The sequence below is a fragment of the Diabrotica virgifera genome, chromosome 5, assembly GCF_917563875.1.
Source record: "Diabrotica virgifera virgifera chromosome 5, PGI_DIABVI_V3a".
In the NCBI taxonomy this organism is placed as follows: Eukaryota; Metazoa; Arthropoda; class Insecta; order Coleoptera; family Chrysomelidae; genus Diabrotica; species Diabrotica virgifera.
The window spans coordinates 573181-589872 of record NC_065447.1 but is presented as its reverse complement, the minus strand read 5'-3'; the positions used below and the strand labels follow the sequence as shown (position 1 = coordinate 589872).

Here is a 16692-nt window from a genome sequence, read left to right as displayed (position 1 = left end):
GTTACAGTTTTGGAATAACCAAATATCTTTTGTGACTGTTCAAGTGCATAACTTAATTACACTTTTCTGGTACACTGGTACTATTCCTTTATATACTTGTTAGGTTGGTGCCCCATTGGTCACCTATTTGGTAGACTTTTGAACCTTCTTAAGGGGATGGGCACGTATTTTCGGCTGCAATGCTATTCAAATTCAATTTTTCGAATCCTGAGAAAACTAATAAGTATTTTTGAAAAATTTAAACGCAGAATGAAAGATTACGTTATTAGCGAGGGCCGAAAGTCCCTGAGAACTTCTATAATGTTTATTTTAATAAGTTACAGGGGTGAAAATAAAAGAGAAAATTTAGTGTGATTTTTAATTTTAAATATCTCATTCAAAATAAACTTTTTATTTATTCTAAGGAACTTTCGGCCCTCGGTAATAATTTAGTCTTTCATTCTGCGTTTAAATTTTTCAAAAATATTTATTGGTTTTTTCAGGTTTCGAAAAAAATGAACACAATGTCCGTGGTAATATTTTCCAAATCTAGCTTTGTCTTACAACGCACTCGGTCGAATAGAATATTGTCAGCATATTGTCAGTCAGATAGTGACAATCAGTGACAATTTTAAATATTTGACATGGCATCGGGAATATTTTGAGTTGTTGATTAAATAATGTTGATATATAGTGTATTTGATAAATGATTGATTTAAGACGTGAACTTAATAAAAAGTTATTTATTGTGTATTATTTGTGGAAGATCCAAGCAGAGAGTACATCAGGATAATATATTCTATGATCCAAGTATTTTGTTGTTAAAGATGTTCAAAATTGTAAGCGTTCCATAGGAACAATATATTATTAAAAAATCACTTTTACACTTTTCCTCTTTTCTCGATTGAGTATTAGGTTTTCTTGTACATATAAATTATTACAATCACTGAATACATACAGTCGGAAAAATGAAAGAATACCCATGAACGAACATATAAAACACGCTGTATTTTCCTGTCACCGTGTCAGAAAGAAAATTGCCCAGCGCAAGTACATGTAATAATAATTATTACATGTACTTGCGCTGGCCAATTTTTTGTATGACACGGTGATAGGAAAATACAGCGTGTTTTATACGTTCGTTCATGGGTATTCTTTCATTTTTCCTACTGTAGTTAATGAAAAAATTATCACAGTTATTAACTGAATTAATAATTTGCAATTATACAAATAACAGTTATCCAAGAACATTTCTGGTCTTTATTTTTAACATTTTTATTTTTGTGAGATCTAGCCATTTGATATATATTTGAATCGTATGCTTCTTTTATTTTAGGAGGAGCCTGGGGTGTCTCAGCTATCAATACTATATCTGGTTTAATGCACATGAATCCAGACGGTACTGCATGGCCAGCCGTTGGTGTAGATAAAAGAACCACGTATGGTGGCGTCAGTGGTAATGCAACTAGACCTGTAGGACTTAGAGCAGTGTCTGCAATAGCAGAGAAAATACCAGATTTGGCTATATTAGGTAAATATAATTCATTATTTAGGATATCAGCTTGTAATATTAAATTAAAATCAAGTAAATCCATGGGATGGCTTTATTATTCGGTTTTGGTAATGGCTTTCCAAAAAAATATTTTTTGTAACGCCACTGCTATGACTGTTCACCTGGTAATCATGTTGTTTGCGCTATAAACCGTTTACTGTCTAAAAATTCTTCGCCACTCAATTTTACATTGATGGTACTTATCTAATACATTTCTGTAGGGGTTGGAGGTGTAGAATCTGCAGAAACAACATTGCAATACCTGCAGTGTGGAGCGTCTGCAGTACAGATCTGTAGTGCAGTTCAAAACCAGGACTTTACTCTTATCGACGACTATTGCACCGGTCTTAAAGCTCTCCTATACTTAGATGGAAAGCTAAATGGCTGGCAAGGACAGAGTCCTCCTACGTACAAGCACCAAAAAGGAAAAAACGTTGTTCCAGTTTATGATGCAAATGGAAAGGTAAATGTTATGCTGCATTTTTATTGTTTTTTAACCATAACTATTTTTGCTTAGAAATTACCACACTTCGGCAACTACCAAAAGAAGAGGGAAGAGATACTTAGCACACTCTACAAGGAATCCAAATATAACGATGACCAACTGCTGAACCATGAAGACGAAGCCAAGAAAGATCTTGCTAATGGAAATGGTTTACAGAATGGAACCAATGGTTTTACAGTAAAGAGCGTCAAGGATGTAGTTGGACGAGCTTTACCAAAAATTGGGGATTACATGTTGTTGAACAATAAGGAGCAAGTTGTTGCATTAATTGATGACGTAAGTATTGTATTATACTTTGTGTAATTGATCGTTGTTATTGTTTTCATGATATTCAAGGGAATTCAAGTCGATTCGTACGTGGTTAGCTTCAATGGTTTTTAATACATCTGTATTGTTCTTTTGGAATCAGGGTCTTTGAGTTTTAAGCCGTCATGCCTTATATTGTTATTTATATTTGTATGATCTATTGAAACATTTTTGAAGGCAAAATCCTTACACTAAACACTTAATACGAATTATTATTATGACTTATAGCCTTATTTAGTTTTTATTTCATTATTTATATTTTATATCATTGTTATTACCCAAATAACGTTTACACAACGTTGAAAAAAACGTCATGATTATCACCAAACCACATCAGTTGTATCACGTTTTTTTGACGTCGTAAGTCCCGTTAATTTGTCCCACCACAATTTACGTCATTTTTATCACGTTTTAACATACGTGATATCAGTAACGTAGTTTTTATGTCGTTCTTAGATTATTTTTCATTTTATGGTTTTAAAAATACACAACAATTATTCGTATGTGCATTGTTGGTATTACAATTTTTCATTTAACTGTTGTAAATTTAGCCCATATGCTGAAAGTAAAACCAAATGGAAGACTATCTAAAATGTATAGAATTACAATACCCTCAATGCAACAAATATAGAATTTTCACTTTTTATATATACTTACTCTGTCAAAACTGAAACAACATATAAACTAATAAATAATTTATTAACAAATTAATTTAATTAAACTCGATAACACATAATTAGTTCATTAACAGAAAATAAACACCAAAACAAAACAAATAATATAACCTCAAACAGTTTTCAAGAACTATTGCATTGAATTAACTGACTTAAGAAAAACGAACAAAAATCTCTTAATTAACACGTTTCTTCAACTAAATATCTAAAAGAAAAGTCTTATTTTATCACACAAAGCATGTAAACAATAAATGAAAAAATTCTTATGGAAATTGTTTGGAGTCATAAGCATTACCCAAGTCTTTAAGCTCCTCCCAATTTTGTGACGTCAGACTTAGGCTATCAAGTAAAAACGTGTTTTTAAACGTATTTTAACGTCATTAATCTTACGTATTTAAAATCACCCTCAAAAGACGTTTCTACGACGTAATTTTCAAACACGTGTATATATTCAACCAAAAATTGGCGTTTCCTCGACGTTATTGACATCACTTGGTTGCCTAAGTATCTTCTTTAAATTTGCTATGTTAAAATTGGCACTCCAATATCTTCATTTAAGAGATTTCACGGATTCACGAAGCTACGATCACTATATTAAGAGAAACAAAAACTCAATTGCATCTTTTTGATAGGTATAACGTATAACCATTTTTTGGTTAATATTTCATTTTTTAATTATCCTTTTTTTTTGGTTTTAGGATATGTGTATCAATTGCGGAAAATGTTACATGGCTTGCAACGATTCTGGTTATCAAGCTATCCATTTCGACCCAGAAACTCACATTCCTCGTGTCAATGATGACTGCACCGGCTGCACAATGTGTCTTTCCGTTTGTCCTATCATAGATTGTATTACGTAAGTATCTCTTAAATTAATATTATTTTAACGCTTTTAGCGCTTAAAATAGTCAGAAAATACAGTGGAATTTACAGACACTGTAGCTCGAATAATTCTGGGGAATACATCACCTCCCGGAGGTACTCCTGCAACTCTAATTCGTGTGTAAGATCACCTCCAATATCTTGATGTACTGCTTAGGAGTGATCCGCACAATCAATCACCTTTCCACCTCTCTTTCTCGGGCCTTTAAAGGTATCACTTCAGTATTCTCCGCCTTGAGACTCAAACCATGGTCATGACCAGGTTCCACAGTACCAGGCTAAGTACAGACCCCTGTGCCACCCCAGTTTTAACGTCCAGCACAGAGGACCATTGCAACGTATTAAAAGCGTTTCGAACGTGGAAGAGGAGCAGAACTTACCACGTTTTGCGATCTCCCCCCTCTCCTTCGCCCGACAAACCATTATCACCGCGTTTACAGTAGTCTTACCCTTGAAAAATCCATACTACCTTGGGAACAAACTCTCAGACCTCTCTAAATAGCACACTTTCGATTCTCTCACACAACATGCTCTCGTACAACTTACTTATCATCATCATCATCCAGCTTCAAAAGTCCAGTGCTGAACATAGGCCTCTTCCCCTCGTTTCTCCAGTTTTAATTTACCTTTCTTACGTCGTCAGTCCATCTTGTAGGCGGCTCTTGTCTTCTCTTGGCCTCCATTCCAATAACCTCTTTGTCCATCGCCCATCTGTCATTCTGGCTATGTGTCCTGCCCATCTCCACTTCAACCTGGCTATCCTCGATGACGTCAGTCACCTTTGTTTCTTCTCCTGATTTCTTCGTTTCTGATTTTGTCTCGCAGAAATACTGCCCAACCAAGACCGATTCTTCTCTTCAGTTCATGAGTCTGGTTATCCCTGCCAACCGTAATTTCATGCCCCAGATATTTATATCTATCTACGAGTTCTATTTCCTTCCCACCAATACTGATGTTCTGGTTGGGAACCAAATTTGTCATTATTTTTGTTTTCGAGATGTTTATATTTAAACCTACATTTTCTGTAGCCACAACGAGTTCTTGTACCATCTCTCTTGCCACCTAGATCAGTGATACTCAACCTGCGGCCCGCGGGCCGCATGCGGCCCTCTAGCCTTTTTTATGCGGCCCGAAGGCTTAAAGGGCCCTGCGATCAAATTATTCGTCAAATTTCACGTGTTTTTCAAATTATTTGATAGTATGCCGATGTGTTTGGTGCGTGTTTGGGCGTGAGGCAGACAATTTAATGACTTTCATTTTAAATTATATTGAAATTTTTAAGAACTCTGATTAAAAAGCAAGGTATTATTAACTTTTAATAATAAATTATTAAAGTTAATGAACAAATACTTATTTTAAAAATAGTCAATACTTATTTACTACATTGCAACGACCCATTTAGTAATCACAAGAGAAATTCAGGTCCGGATTAACAAAAAAAAATATATTAAAATTGTGACCTTGAAACAACACCCTGTATATTAAAATTTTCAAAATTCGTCTGCACATTTGAAAAGAACACAGAAAAATTAGTTTAATTGCGCGCTTAAATTTTTTCCGAAGATAATTTAATGACATTTAATTTTGAAATTATATCGAAATTTTTTTTTTGAAAGTTAGAGTTCTTAAAAATTTCGACATAATTTCAAAATTAAAGTCATTGAATTGTCGCGCAAAAAATGGAAGCTCCATTAAAGCTCTTTTCAAATGTGCAAACGGGTTTTGAAAATTTCAATATACATGATGTTTTTTCAAGGTCAGAATGGATTTATAATTTTGTTTAATCTGGACCTAGATTTTTCTTGTAATTAGTAGTTGGGTGGTTTGGGTTCTAAATGTGACATATGTGTACCAAAAATCAAATAAAATATACAAGGTGGTTATAAAGTTTTGGGTCCAGAAAGAAATGGGCAAAATCGATAAAACACCCTGTAACTCGGTTATAAAGTCGGTGGAGCAATAAATTTAGTATGTCTAGAACCGCCTCATTTACCTCTATTCACCATTCAAGTATTTGCGTTTCCCAATGAAACACCCCCTGTATACTACTTCATCTTGATTGCGGCCCGCAAGCTGTGGCAATTGCTACTATGTGGCCCAGGAAAGAAAAAGGTTGAGTATCGCTGACCTAGATCCTCAGCTACTATGACTATATCATCGGCGAAACGTAAGTTGTTTAGGTATTCACCATCTATTTTTATTCCCTTTGTCATCCAATCCAAATTCTTGAAAGCATGTTCTAAGACCGTATTAAAAAGTTTGGTGACATTGGGTCTCCTTGTCTAACCCCCCGTTCTATTTTTATGCGATTACTGTTAGTATGTAATTTGACAGTGGTTGTTGCCTGTAAGTATATTTTGTGTAATAATTTTGTATACCTATAATCTAGCCTGCATGCTTTAAGCGCCTGTAATATTTTGCTAAGCTCCACTGTGTCAAAGGCTTTATGAAAATCGATAAAAACTAGAACTAGAGGTTTATTGTATTCCACTACTTTCTCTGTTAGGGTTTTTATACTTTGTAGATGGTCATATGTTTCATAACTTTTTCGGAATCCTGCCTATTCTCTTGGTTGATAAGCCTCTAAGTTTCTTTCCATTCTCTTAACTATTATTCGCGTAAATAACTTATATAAGTGACGTAAACTTACTTATGCTCGAATGAAAGCAAGTAGGCTGGTACTTTCCAGTCCCTTTTCGTAGGAGTACGAGCCTCGAGAATATCCAAGGCTTCGGGAACACCTTTATCTCAAGCAAAGCATTCATATGACCCAAAAGCCACGCAGGCTCCAATCGTTCTAGATTCTGAGCAGTATATTTTTATTTGTATTTAATTTAATTACATATAGCTTTTTAAACTTGTGAATTATTTTTAGGATGGTACCAAAAACCATACCGCACGTGATTAAAAGAGGTAAAATTGGTACTCCAGTCAAATTAGTTCACGCGTTGAGCTAATCTAGTCTATGGTGTCGGATTATAGTTTTATATTTAGCAAATTATAATCAATTTATGATTATATATTATTTTTGTGTGCTGTTGTTTATGTTAATAAATGAAGTAGGTACATTTGTTATTTTTATTTATACCACACTATGATTTACAATAAAATACGGTTGAATGCTCTAATATATGAATTTTAAAAATAAAAGGCAGCTGTCGAGTACATTTATTTATTCAAAATTGCTAAGTACTTTCGTTCTCAGAGTATCTTCAGGGGCATCTGAAATAAAACAAAAAACGCTATTGTAGTGATAGAAAAGTGTAAAAACTTCGAAAAGGGCTTGAAGCTGATGTATAATAAAAAATTATAACGTTGTAGACTTACTTCGTCAAAAAAGGAGGCTATCCAACACATCCAGGAATGTGGTAAATATTCATATAAAAATGATACAAATAATATAAACTAGATAAAGGACAATCAGTTTAAAATAATTATTCGGGGCTACATTATGGTTAATGTCAGGAGATAGAATGGTTTCTGTTTCTTTGAATTTAACAAAAATGTTCAAAGTGTTGTTTGACAAATGACAACTTAGACCAGGGCGCATCTGTAAAAATATTAGTACATTTGGACGTTGAGAGGTGACTCAAATTTTTTTGCAGAAATTGCTTGAAAATAACACAAATAATAATATTTGAGTTATCCTCCCACTCAAAAAGGTCCGGAACATTGTTTAAATAATCAAAATGTCAAAAAAAGAAGGAAAAATTCGATTTTTTTCTTCGTTTTTTGATTATAACTTTAAAAGTATTCATTTCCGAGAAAAGTTGTACTGACATAAAAGTTGCGTATATAAATTTCCTACAATATAGAATTGGTTAAAAATTTAAAAAATAGTCACCCTTGTTACAAAATAGCAATGATTGCGAAAAAACCATACAAAAACAAGTATTCGCATTTTACGTTTTTAAACCATTTATGCTACACTTAGGACCTTCATATTTCATCCAGACAAACTTTATGATACAGTAAAACAATACTGTAAACTTCATTAAGATCGGTTCAATAGATTTTGCAAAATAAATTTCGCAATCCAGCTTTCGCAAAAAAAATTCATTTTTTCAAAATGTTGCAGGACTGAAAATAAAGCAGATAGCAAGTTGAATTTTTTTTTGCTTACAGAAATGTTCTGTACCTTTCATTTGCAATTTTGCAGAATTAAAATCAATTAACACCACGGCGTCAGAAATTTTTTGAAGTTATACTTCTTTACCGGCGATATGAGGGTGAATTTTTATATGTTAAAACCTATGATCCCGGCGCATGCGCATTATAACTTTGTTCTGATTGGATGTTCAAATGACATGTCAAAAATTATTGAATATGGCGGCTGTGGCACAGCTGTAGTTAGATTATTTATGGTTGTTGCGTTTTAAAATTTGTGTGAAAAGAAACAACAAACAAAATTAATTAATAGTTATATATTATATGCCTTTTTAAATAGATTTCATATACATATATTTTTGGACTTTTGGACTATTTTGGACAAGGAAAACTCATTCTAATTTGGTAAATAGTTTTTATTAAAATCATATTGTAATTATACATTTGGATTAGGTTGAAATACAGTAGAGCGTCGATTATCCGAACTAATTGGGGGACATAGGTGTTCGGAAAACCGATTTGTTCGGATAATCGAACTACAATATATTGATACATATTTATAGTCACACATATTTATCCACAAGTGAATAAAAGCCATATTTATATACCTACATATTTATTTATATCTTGATAATGACAACTAGCAACTAAACAAAAAACTGCAGTCTTTGCAACAACATAATTATTTTTGGATACAATATTGAAGAAAATTGAAGATATTTTAAGCGTCAATTACTAACGCTTGCTCGGTATTCGAGTGCGGGACGCAGGAGTCGATAGTTCGAATAAGCGGTCATTCGGTTGATCGACGTTCGGATAATCGACGCTCTACTGTACATTTATTTTCTCAAGAATGGGGATTTTAGAGAGAAATCCCAAATTAGGTCCGATTTTTATTTTTAAATTATGATTTTTTGGCGTAGATTTATTTATCTAGTAGGTATGTAATAATTTGATTTACATACTTAATTTGATTACCAACAAAAGTTCTACCAATCTTCATCTCTTGTTTTCTTACTGTTTTGTTATATTTTTATATTTTCTTCCACAAAATTTAAACTACATAATTTAATTATATTCAAAACAACTGTCAAACAGTAAAACGTTCAGTTACCCTATTTTTCCACATGACAAATATTGTGGAATTGGACGAGTGAGTCTAGGCTTTTACGCCTAGATTACGAATCAAAGCGCCACGAAATTCACGGGTTCGATTCCCGATGCAAGTTTTTATTTTTTTATTTTTTTATGCATTTTATGATTGTAAGTATATTTGTTATATAATTTTTTTTTTCAGAAAATACGTATTTAAAATTTTTGCCAACAATTATTATCGTTCAGAAATAATTTTTTCTTTGTGGCATTTTTCAATGTGTTTGTGTGCGTTTTATTCTTTTATTTTTTTAAATTTTTGGTATTGTCTTAAAAATCACAATATGTAGTAGAAGTATAACTTCTTACGTGCGTACAAAGTACACACACATTCTTTTTTTTAAATAAACATTAATTATTGGTGCTACGCGCAGGACAGCGGATAGTTTGCTCTGATTGGTCATTCCAATGACCTTTGATAATGATTGATACATTTTAATTTTTATTACATTTCGATGTAAACAAATAAATTTGTTTATTGCAAAATAAAAACATATACTCTATCCTTTGAAATAACACTTTTATTAGCAAAAACTTTTTGTGTTCATATATTTTAACTTAGAGAATAAAAGTTTATTATTTTTAAATATATGCAATTGTTTAAACAATATTTCACAAACAATAATAAAATTAGTTTGATTTTTGTGGAATTAAAATATTAAAATACAACAAAATATAGAGTAAGAAAATAATATATTAGATAAAGATTGGAAGAAATTTTGGTGGAAATCAACTTGTGTGAATCGAACACCGCTGTCCTGCGCGTAGCACCAAAAATTAATGTTTATTTAAAAAATTTCCTGACGCCGTGGTAATTAATCGATTTTAATTTTGCAAATTGCAAATGAAAGGTACAGTACACTTTTGTAAGCAAAAAATATTTCAACATGATATCTGCTTTATTTTCGGTCCTGTAACATTTTGAAAAAATGAATTTTTTTTGCGAAAGCTGGATTGCAAAATTTATTTTGCAAAATTTATTGAACCGATCTTAATGAAATTTACAGTATTGTTTTACTGTATCATAAAGTTTTTCTGGGTGAAATATGAAGGTTCTATGTGTAGCATAAATGGTTGAAAGACGTAAAATGCCAATACTTGATTTTGTATGTTTTTTTCGCAATTATTGCTATTTTGCAACTAGGGTGACTATTTTTTAAATTTTTAACCAATTCTATATTGTAGGAAATTTAATTACTCAACTTTTATGTTGGTACAACTTTTCTCGGAAATGAATACTTTTAAAGTTATAATCAAAAAACGAAGAATAAAATCGAATTTTTCCTTCATTTTTTGCCATTTTGATTATTTAAACAATGTTCCGGACCTTCTTGAGAGGGAGGATAACTCAAATATTATTATTTGATTTATTTTCAAGCAATTTCTGCAAAAAAATTTGAGTCACCTCTCAACGTCCATCTCAAAACAGATGCGCCCTGGACTAAACTGTAAATTCACAACAAAAGTAAACTGCATGTTCAAATACTCTATAGATAACGGCAAACTGAACATTGGCCGCAAGTACAACCGACCAGTACACTACTGGTAGTAGTGTAGGAGAATCCAGGGGATGAAATAAGAAATATAATATAAAATAAAAATGTATACCAAGAAATATAATGAAAATGTGTTAATTGCTGGATGTGGAGTACATAATATTAATAAAAAAAAAACAAATTGTTTAAAAATGATTTGAAATATGCGATATTTGCGAGCGGTAACCGGGGTGACCAGACGTGATCGTATAAGAGAAACGAATAAATACGTGAAAGGTACGGTATTGGAATGGCCTTAGAAAGACTTGAAATGAAACAGTTATCGTGGTTCGGCCTTATGGCGAGAATGAGTGAAGGTAGAACTGTAAGGAGGGTGTGGAAAGCTGCATCAGATAAAAAACGACGAATAGGCAGGCCTGCAAGAACATGGAACGCAGATATTGGAAAGGCTTTCGCAAAAAGAAATAGTGGGGGGGGGGAGAAAGGCAGAGAAACTAGCTACTGACCGAAAGGCATGGAGACGTCTGATTCCTCCACTTACCTCGACACCGCAAGGTATAAGGGGGCGGCTCAAGTAAGTAAATAAGTAAAAATATCGTTCTTTTTTCTAATTTCTCCAATTTCAAGGGAATAGGCTATTGATTATGTTCAAAATAAGAGAGCTAAAGGGAACTACAACATTAATGGGATTTTATTATCTAATATGGTCAATGGACCTCTAAATTTGAAAAACCCGCGGAGTGCTACCATTTATATGGGTGCATTTTTGAGAAAGAGGTGAATTAGTCCCTGGGCACAGGGTGAATTAGGGTGAGTTCTATGCACTTTTAGCACAAACACGTCTACAGGAAAATTGTTCCAGGTTAAATTTACTATCAAAATATCACATTTTAAAGTAAAACATATTTTTTTTACAAAAATATACTCAAAAGAATAACAAGAAAAAAACAAAAGAAAGCAATTTTGTTTTTTTTCCCATAACTTTTTTCCAGAGGGATATAGGTATAGGCCTTGCTTCAGCAAAAAATAACTACCATCATGTTTGGTAGAGGTCTCTAGGATTTATAGTTTCCGAAATAAGATTTTTCAAAGTTCGCCGCTTACAGCATTTTTGGGTCATTTTCCCCATAATTTCGTAAACATTGTTCTGTAACTTTTTTCTATGCATTTATAGGTATATGCAATGGTACACTTAGTAGAAAAAGAAGTCAATTACCTTTAAAATGGTCTATTGTATAAGGTTGTACGACTATTTTTAAGCAAGTTAAGCTTTTTTAAGATTTTTTACTTTTATGATTTTTGATAGTTTTTATGATTATTTTTAGAATTTTTCATTATGCCTTTTTTTCTTGTACATTCAGGTATATACATTTTGAAATAAAAAAAGCATATTTTCTCTACTTTAAAATGGTGTATTTATTGCAAAAAATTCTAGGACTATTTTTAAACAAGATATCCGTGGGATATCCAAGGGTATCCGTAATTTGAGAAATATTTTAAAATTTTTAATTTTTTTCAATTAGAACAATATAATGGGATATTATAATATAATTTTTAATTTCAAACAACTTTTCTTAATAACACTTTTCGATATTTTGAAATATAAAGCTACTTTACTCTTGAGCGAAATGCATATTTTTTAACATACCTCGTACACTATTGACAAAATTTTATATCTGATGATTGCATCTTAGGTTTTAGACTATGCAGAGCATTTTATAAAGAAAAATTTTTTTTCATAAAGTTAATAATAAAAAAGTTTTGCATATGGTTCTAACTTAGTGGGACCTATTGCATGTGTATGTGACATTTTGAAAAAGCATATCTTGTTTAAAAATGGTCCTAGAGTTTTTACCAATACACAGTTTTAACGTAAATAAAAATAAGTTCTCTTTTTATTGCACAATGTATATACCTAAATATACAACAAAAAAAGTTATAATATATCAAAAATAATATATCAAAAAATATATCAAAAATCATTAAAAGTATAGGTACAACTTTGAAAACCCATATCTTGCTTAAAAATAGTCACACAGCCTTTTACGATAGACCATTTTAAAGATAATTGAATTTTCTTCCTATTAAATGTAACATTGCATATACCTAAAGCTGCGTAGAAAAAAGTTACAGAACAATGTTTGCGAAGTAACAAGGAAAATGTCCCAAAATCGCTGTGAGTGGCGAACTCTGAAAAATCATAATTTGGAAACTATAAATCATAGGAACTTATACCAAACGTCACTTTAAAGAAAACGGATAAAAAACAAAATTGCTATCTTTCGTGTTTTTTTCTTGCTTTTCTTTTGAATATATTTTTGTAAAAAAAAATATTTTTGACTTTAAAATATGATATTTCCCTAGTAAATTTAACCTGAAACAATTTTCCTGTAGACATGTTTGCACCCAATGTGCATAGAACTCACCCTAATTCGCCCTGTGCCTAGGGACTAATTCACCATTTTCTCAAAAACGCACCCCTTTAAATGGTAGCACTCCGCGGTTTTTTCATACTGAGAGGTCAATTAACTATATGAAATAATAAAACCTAGTTAACGTTGTAGTTCCTTTCTAAAATACATAATCAATAGTCTAGAAAGTCAATTATTATTATTGACATTATCACACAACTCTTTCTACAAAAATCAGAATGCCTCCTCACATTCATCTCAAAATAGATCTGCCATGGTCTATCAATTATAATTTTTTATTTAATTGGAGTTTATGACCCAAAACTAATTTGCTTTGGATTTCCCACGGAAATCTAGAACAACAAATTAAACAAATCACTTCTCTTTTGTTCAGAATACAATTGTCTGTATGATAGATTTATAATAACTAAAAACATCACGCAAAGGTATCAATAATTGTAAAACCATGACTGTGGCTCGACAATTATTAACGTATTGGATTATTTTTGTATCATTGTTTGTGAAAAGTTTTCAAGACTGCGAATATGTTGAAAAAAGTTTTAAGTGTGCAGGAGGTGATGACAAATCGTTAATGTTTGATTTTAATTCGAAAAATACAAATGGTGTACAAGTGGAAGAACTGGTGTTTTCAAAATTGCCGTTGTCGTCAATAGAACATTTTCTAGAAGCCCTTCCAGAGGATGTCAAAGACAGTACAAAGATCATTAGAATCAATGAATGTGAAGTCAGCGATATATCAGAAAACATTAAAGATAATTACAAGAATCTACAAGCCTTAGACCTAAGTAGAAATATTATTGACAGTTTAGGTGTCATTACAAAACTCTCAGAGGATTTGAAGGAACTATATCTAAGTAATAATAAAATATCAGAAGTTACTGATGATCTTAAACAATTACAACAGTTAGAAGTGATTGATCTAAGCTACTGTAAACTGACCACACTCGATTTTACTGTATTTAAGAACAACTTACATCTCACTTTAGTCAACGTATCTCACAACGAAATCGAAACTTCAGATTCTCAAGAATACATCAAAAACATCAAATGTGTCGACCTCAGCTACAACAAAATCTCCAAATACACCAACATACCATCATTATGCCTGGACCTGAGTTACACTGATATGCCTGGACATCATTGGTATAACATTTCAGAACAAAACAAAACAGTTTTCATAGATAAATTCTATTTTTCTGGCAACAGTAAGTTGAAATTGTGGGCAACTAATGTTAAAAATGATTCTTTACCCATAGAGATCAAATATTTCAATTTGTCTTACTTCAAAGGAGATCTAAGTGAGCTTGATTTAGAGAAGATTAAAGTAAGGAACTTTCTTACTTTACAACATACCAACATTGGTAATTTAGATAGATCTAAGTATGATTTCCATCCGTTGTTTTTTGAAAAAGGTAGCAATGCCACGTTTGATCTATCGTATTGTTCAATCAGTGACATTTCTAGTGACTATTTCCAAAATTATAACTTAGGCAGACTCAACTTGTGCCATAATAATTTCACAGTCTTGAAGAACAGTGTTTTTAAAGACGCTTATATCGTTCAGCTGGATTTGTGTAGTTGTGGTATTAAAGAAATTGAAGACAATGCTTTTTTAAACTTACACGTAGCTGCCTTAAATTTGTCCAACAACCAAATAAGCAACTTGAAGTTTTTAAGTAACGTAAATACAGTGCGGTACGTTGATTTGTCGAAAAATTCTATCAAAACTGTCTATTCCAGAGATTTGGCATATCTGAAGGATCTAAGAAATATAAATCTTGGAGATAACAGCATCATCGTGATAGAAAGAAACAGTTTTGCTCTGGATAATTTAAACATTGTGGACTTGAGTAATAATAAGTTGAGGGAAATCAAAAATGGCACCTTTGTGAACATCACAACATTGCAAGAGGTTTATCTGGATGGTAATATTATTGAAAATATCGAAAATGACTCGTTTGAGTACTTGCCGGCCCTAAGGACTGTCAATTTGGGTGATACTGATATCTATGTCATCAAACAAAAAGCGTTTTCCAATGTTCAAAGTCAAAATTTTAATGAAATTTATCTGAAAAATAATAAAGTCAATGATTTACATTTAGTTTGTAAAATATTTAAATAAAAATGTATATGTATAATAAACGTTTTTACTATTCACGATGATCCTATAATCCTGGCATTGCATATTAGTCCAGGGTAATAAGGTTTTTCCATGACACTTGAACAGCCAAGGTACTGAAGCGTTTTTTCGACAGGTAATATCTATAAGAGCAAATTATAACTATTTTCTGCGTAGGATCTGGCGGCCATTTTTATTTATAAACAATTAACTGTCAAAAATGTCATTTTTCACTTTTTTTTTCAAATCAACGGAAAACGGGGAAACTTATGGTTTTTTAGTACAAATATCTTCGAGATTATGGAAAAAGCTTTAAAATGACGTATTACAAAGTTTGATATACTCATTTATTGTTAATATAATTGCGAAAAAAGGTCAGAATTGCAAAAAAATTATTTTCACAATAACTGTTGTAAAAGTTAGTGTACAGCTTTGAAATTTTTGTCAAATAAGGATTCTTTGGTGCTTAATATGTGATAAAAATTTCAAAGCAATTCATTCAATTGTTTAAATTTTATTCAAATTGTTTATCCCAGAGAGCATTTTTTTTTTGCAATAACATAAGTCAGGAAAAAATGACCTTAGAACCATTCCATAGGTGTCAAATGGAAGAGCATGAGCTAAATTTTCAACATGGCTTAAAAAAGTGAATAAAAAATGCATTTATTAGTAATAAATAATTATGCAAAAGTATCGTAAATCTTTCCTTATAAACTTTTTATTTTGTTATATAAGAAATTATACATATTTATTACAATTTTTTATCAATTATGATATAGATAACATTACTTGGTAGTTGTGCACTTAAAACAGGGTAAAAAAATTAATTTTTTTGGAAAAAGTTATTCAAACAGTTTATAAAGAAAAATTGACGATACTTTTGCATAATTATTTATTACTAATAAATGCTTTTTTTATTTATTTTTTTAAGCCATGTTGAAAATGTAGCTCATGCTCTTCCATTTGACACCTGTGGAATGGTTCTAAGGTCATTTTTTTCTGACTTATGTTATTGCAAAAAAAATGCTCTCTGGGATAAACAATTTGAATAAAATTTTAACAATTAAATGAATGGCTTTGAAATTTTTATCACATATTAAGCACCAAAAAACCCTCATTTGACAACAATTTCAAAGCTATACACTAATTTTTACAACAGTTATTGAGAAAATATTTTTATTGCAATTCCGACCTTTTTTCGCAATTATATTAACAATAAATGAGTAAGTATATCAAACTTTGTAATACGTCATTTTAAAGCTTCTTCCATAATCTCGAAGATATTTGTACTAAAAAAATCATAAATTTCACTGTTTTCCGTTGATTTGAAAAAAAAAATGGGAAAATGCCATTTTTTGATAGTTAATTGTTTATAAATAAAAATGGTCGCCAGATCCTACGCAGGAAATAGTTATAATTTGATCCTATAGGTATTACCTTTCGAAAAAACGCTTCAGTACCCTGGCTGCTGAAGTGTCACGAACAGGA

General features: G+C 31.5%; 2 protein-coding genes across 2 annotated transcripts in view; both read left to right on the top strand.

Moving 5' to 3' along the window:
• The window catches only part of LOC114333778 (dihydropyrimidine dehydrogenase [NADP(+)]), a 39346-nt gene extending 32380 nt beyond the window's left edge, over positions 1–6966 (top strand). The window contains exons 13-17 of the mRNA XM_050651201.1: positions 1316–1510; positions 1753–1994; positions 2049–2312; positions 3715–3872; positions 6774–6966. Coding sequence (XP_050507158.1) covers positions 1316–1510; positions 1753–1994; positions 2049–2312; positions 3715–3872; positions 6774–6855 — 941 coding nt within the window. The 3' untranslated portion in view covers positions 6856–6966. The remainder of the gene's footprint in view (positions 1–1315; positions 1511–1752; positions 1995–2048; positions 2313–3714; positions 3873–6773) is intronic.
• A 6564-nt stretch (positions 6967–13530) lies between these two features.
• LOC114333787 (protein artichoke-like) lies at positions 13531–15207 on the top strand. The gene has a single exon (XM_028283794.2). It carries the CDS (start codon positions 13531–13533, stop codon positions 15205–15207), a length of 1677 nt encoding a protein of 558 aa, XP_028139595.2.
• The last annotated feature ends 1485 nt before the right edge of the window (positions 15208–16692 follow it).

What these genes read in the sequence shown, in the direction of transcription:
- LOC114333787 (XM_028283794.2), top strand. Translation starts at nt 13,531, where the DNA reads ATGACTGTGGCTCGACAATTATTAACGTATTGGATTATTTTTGTATCA.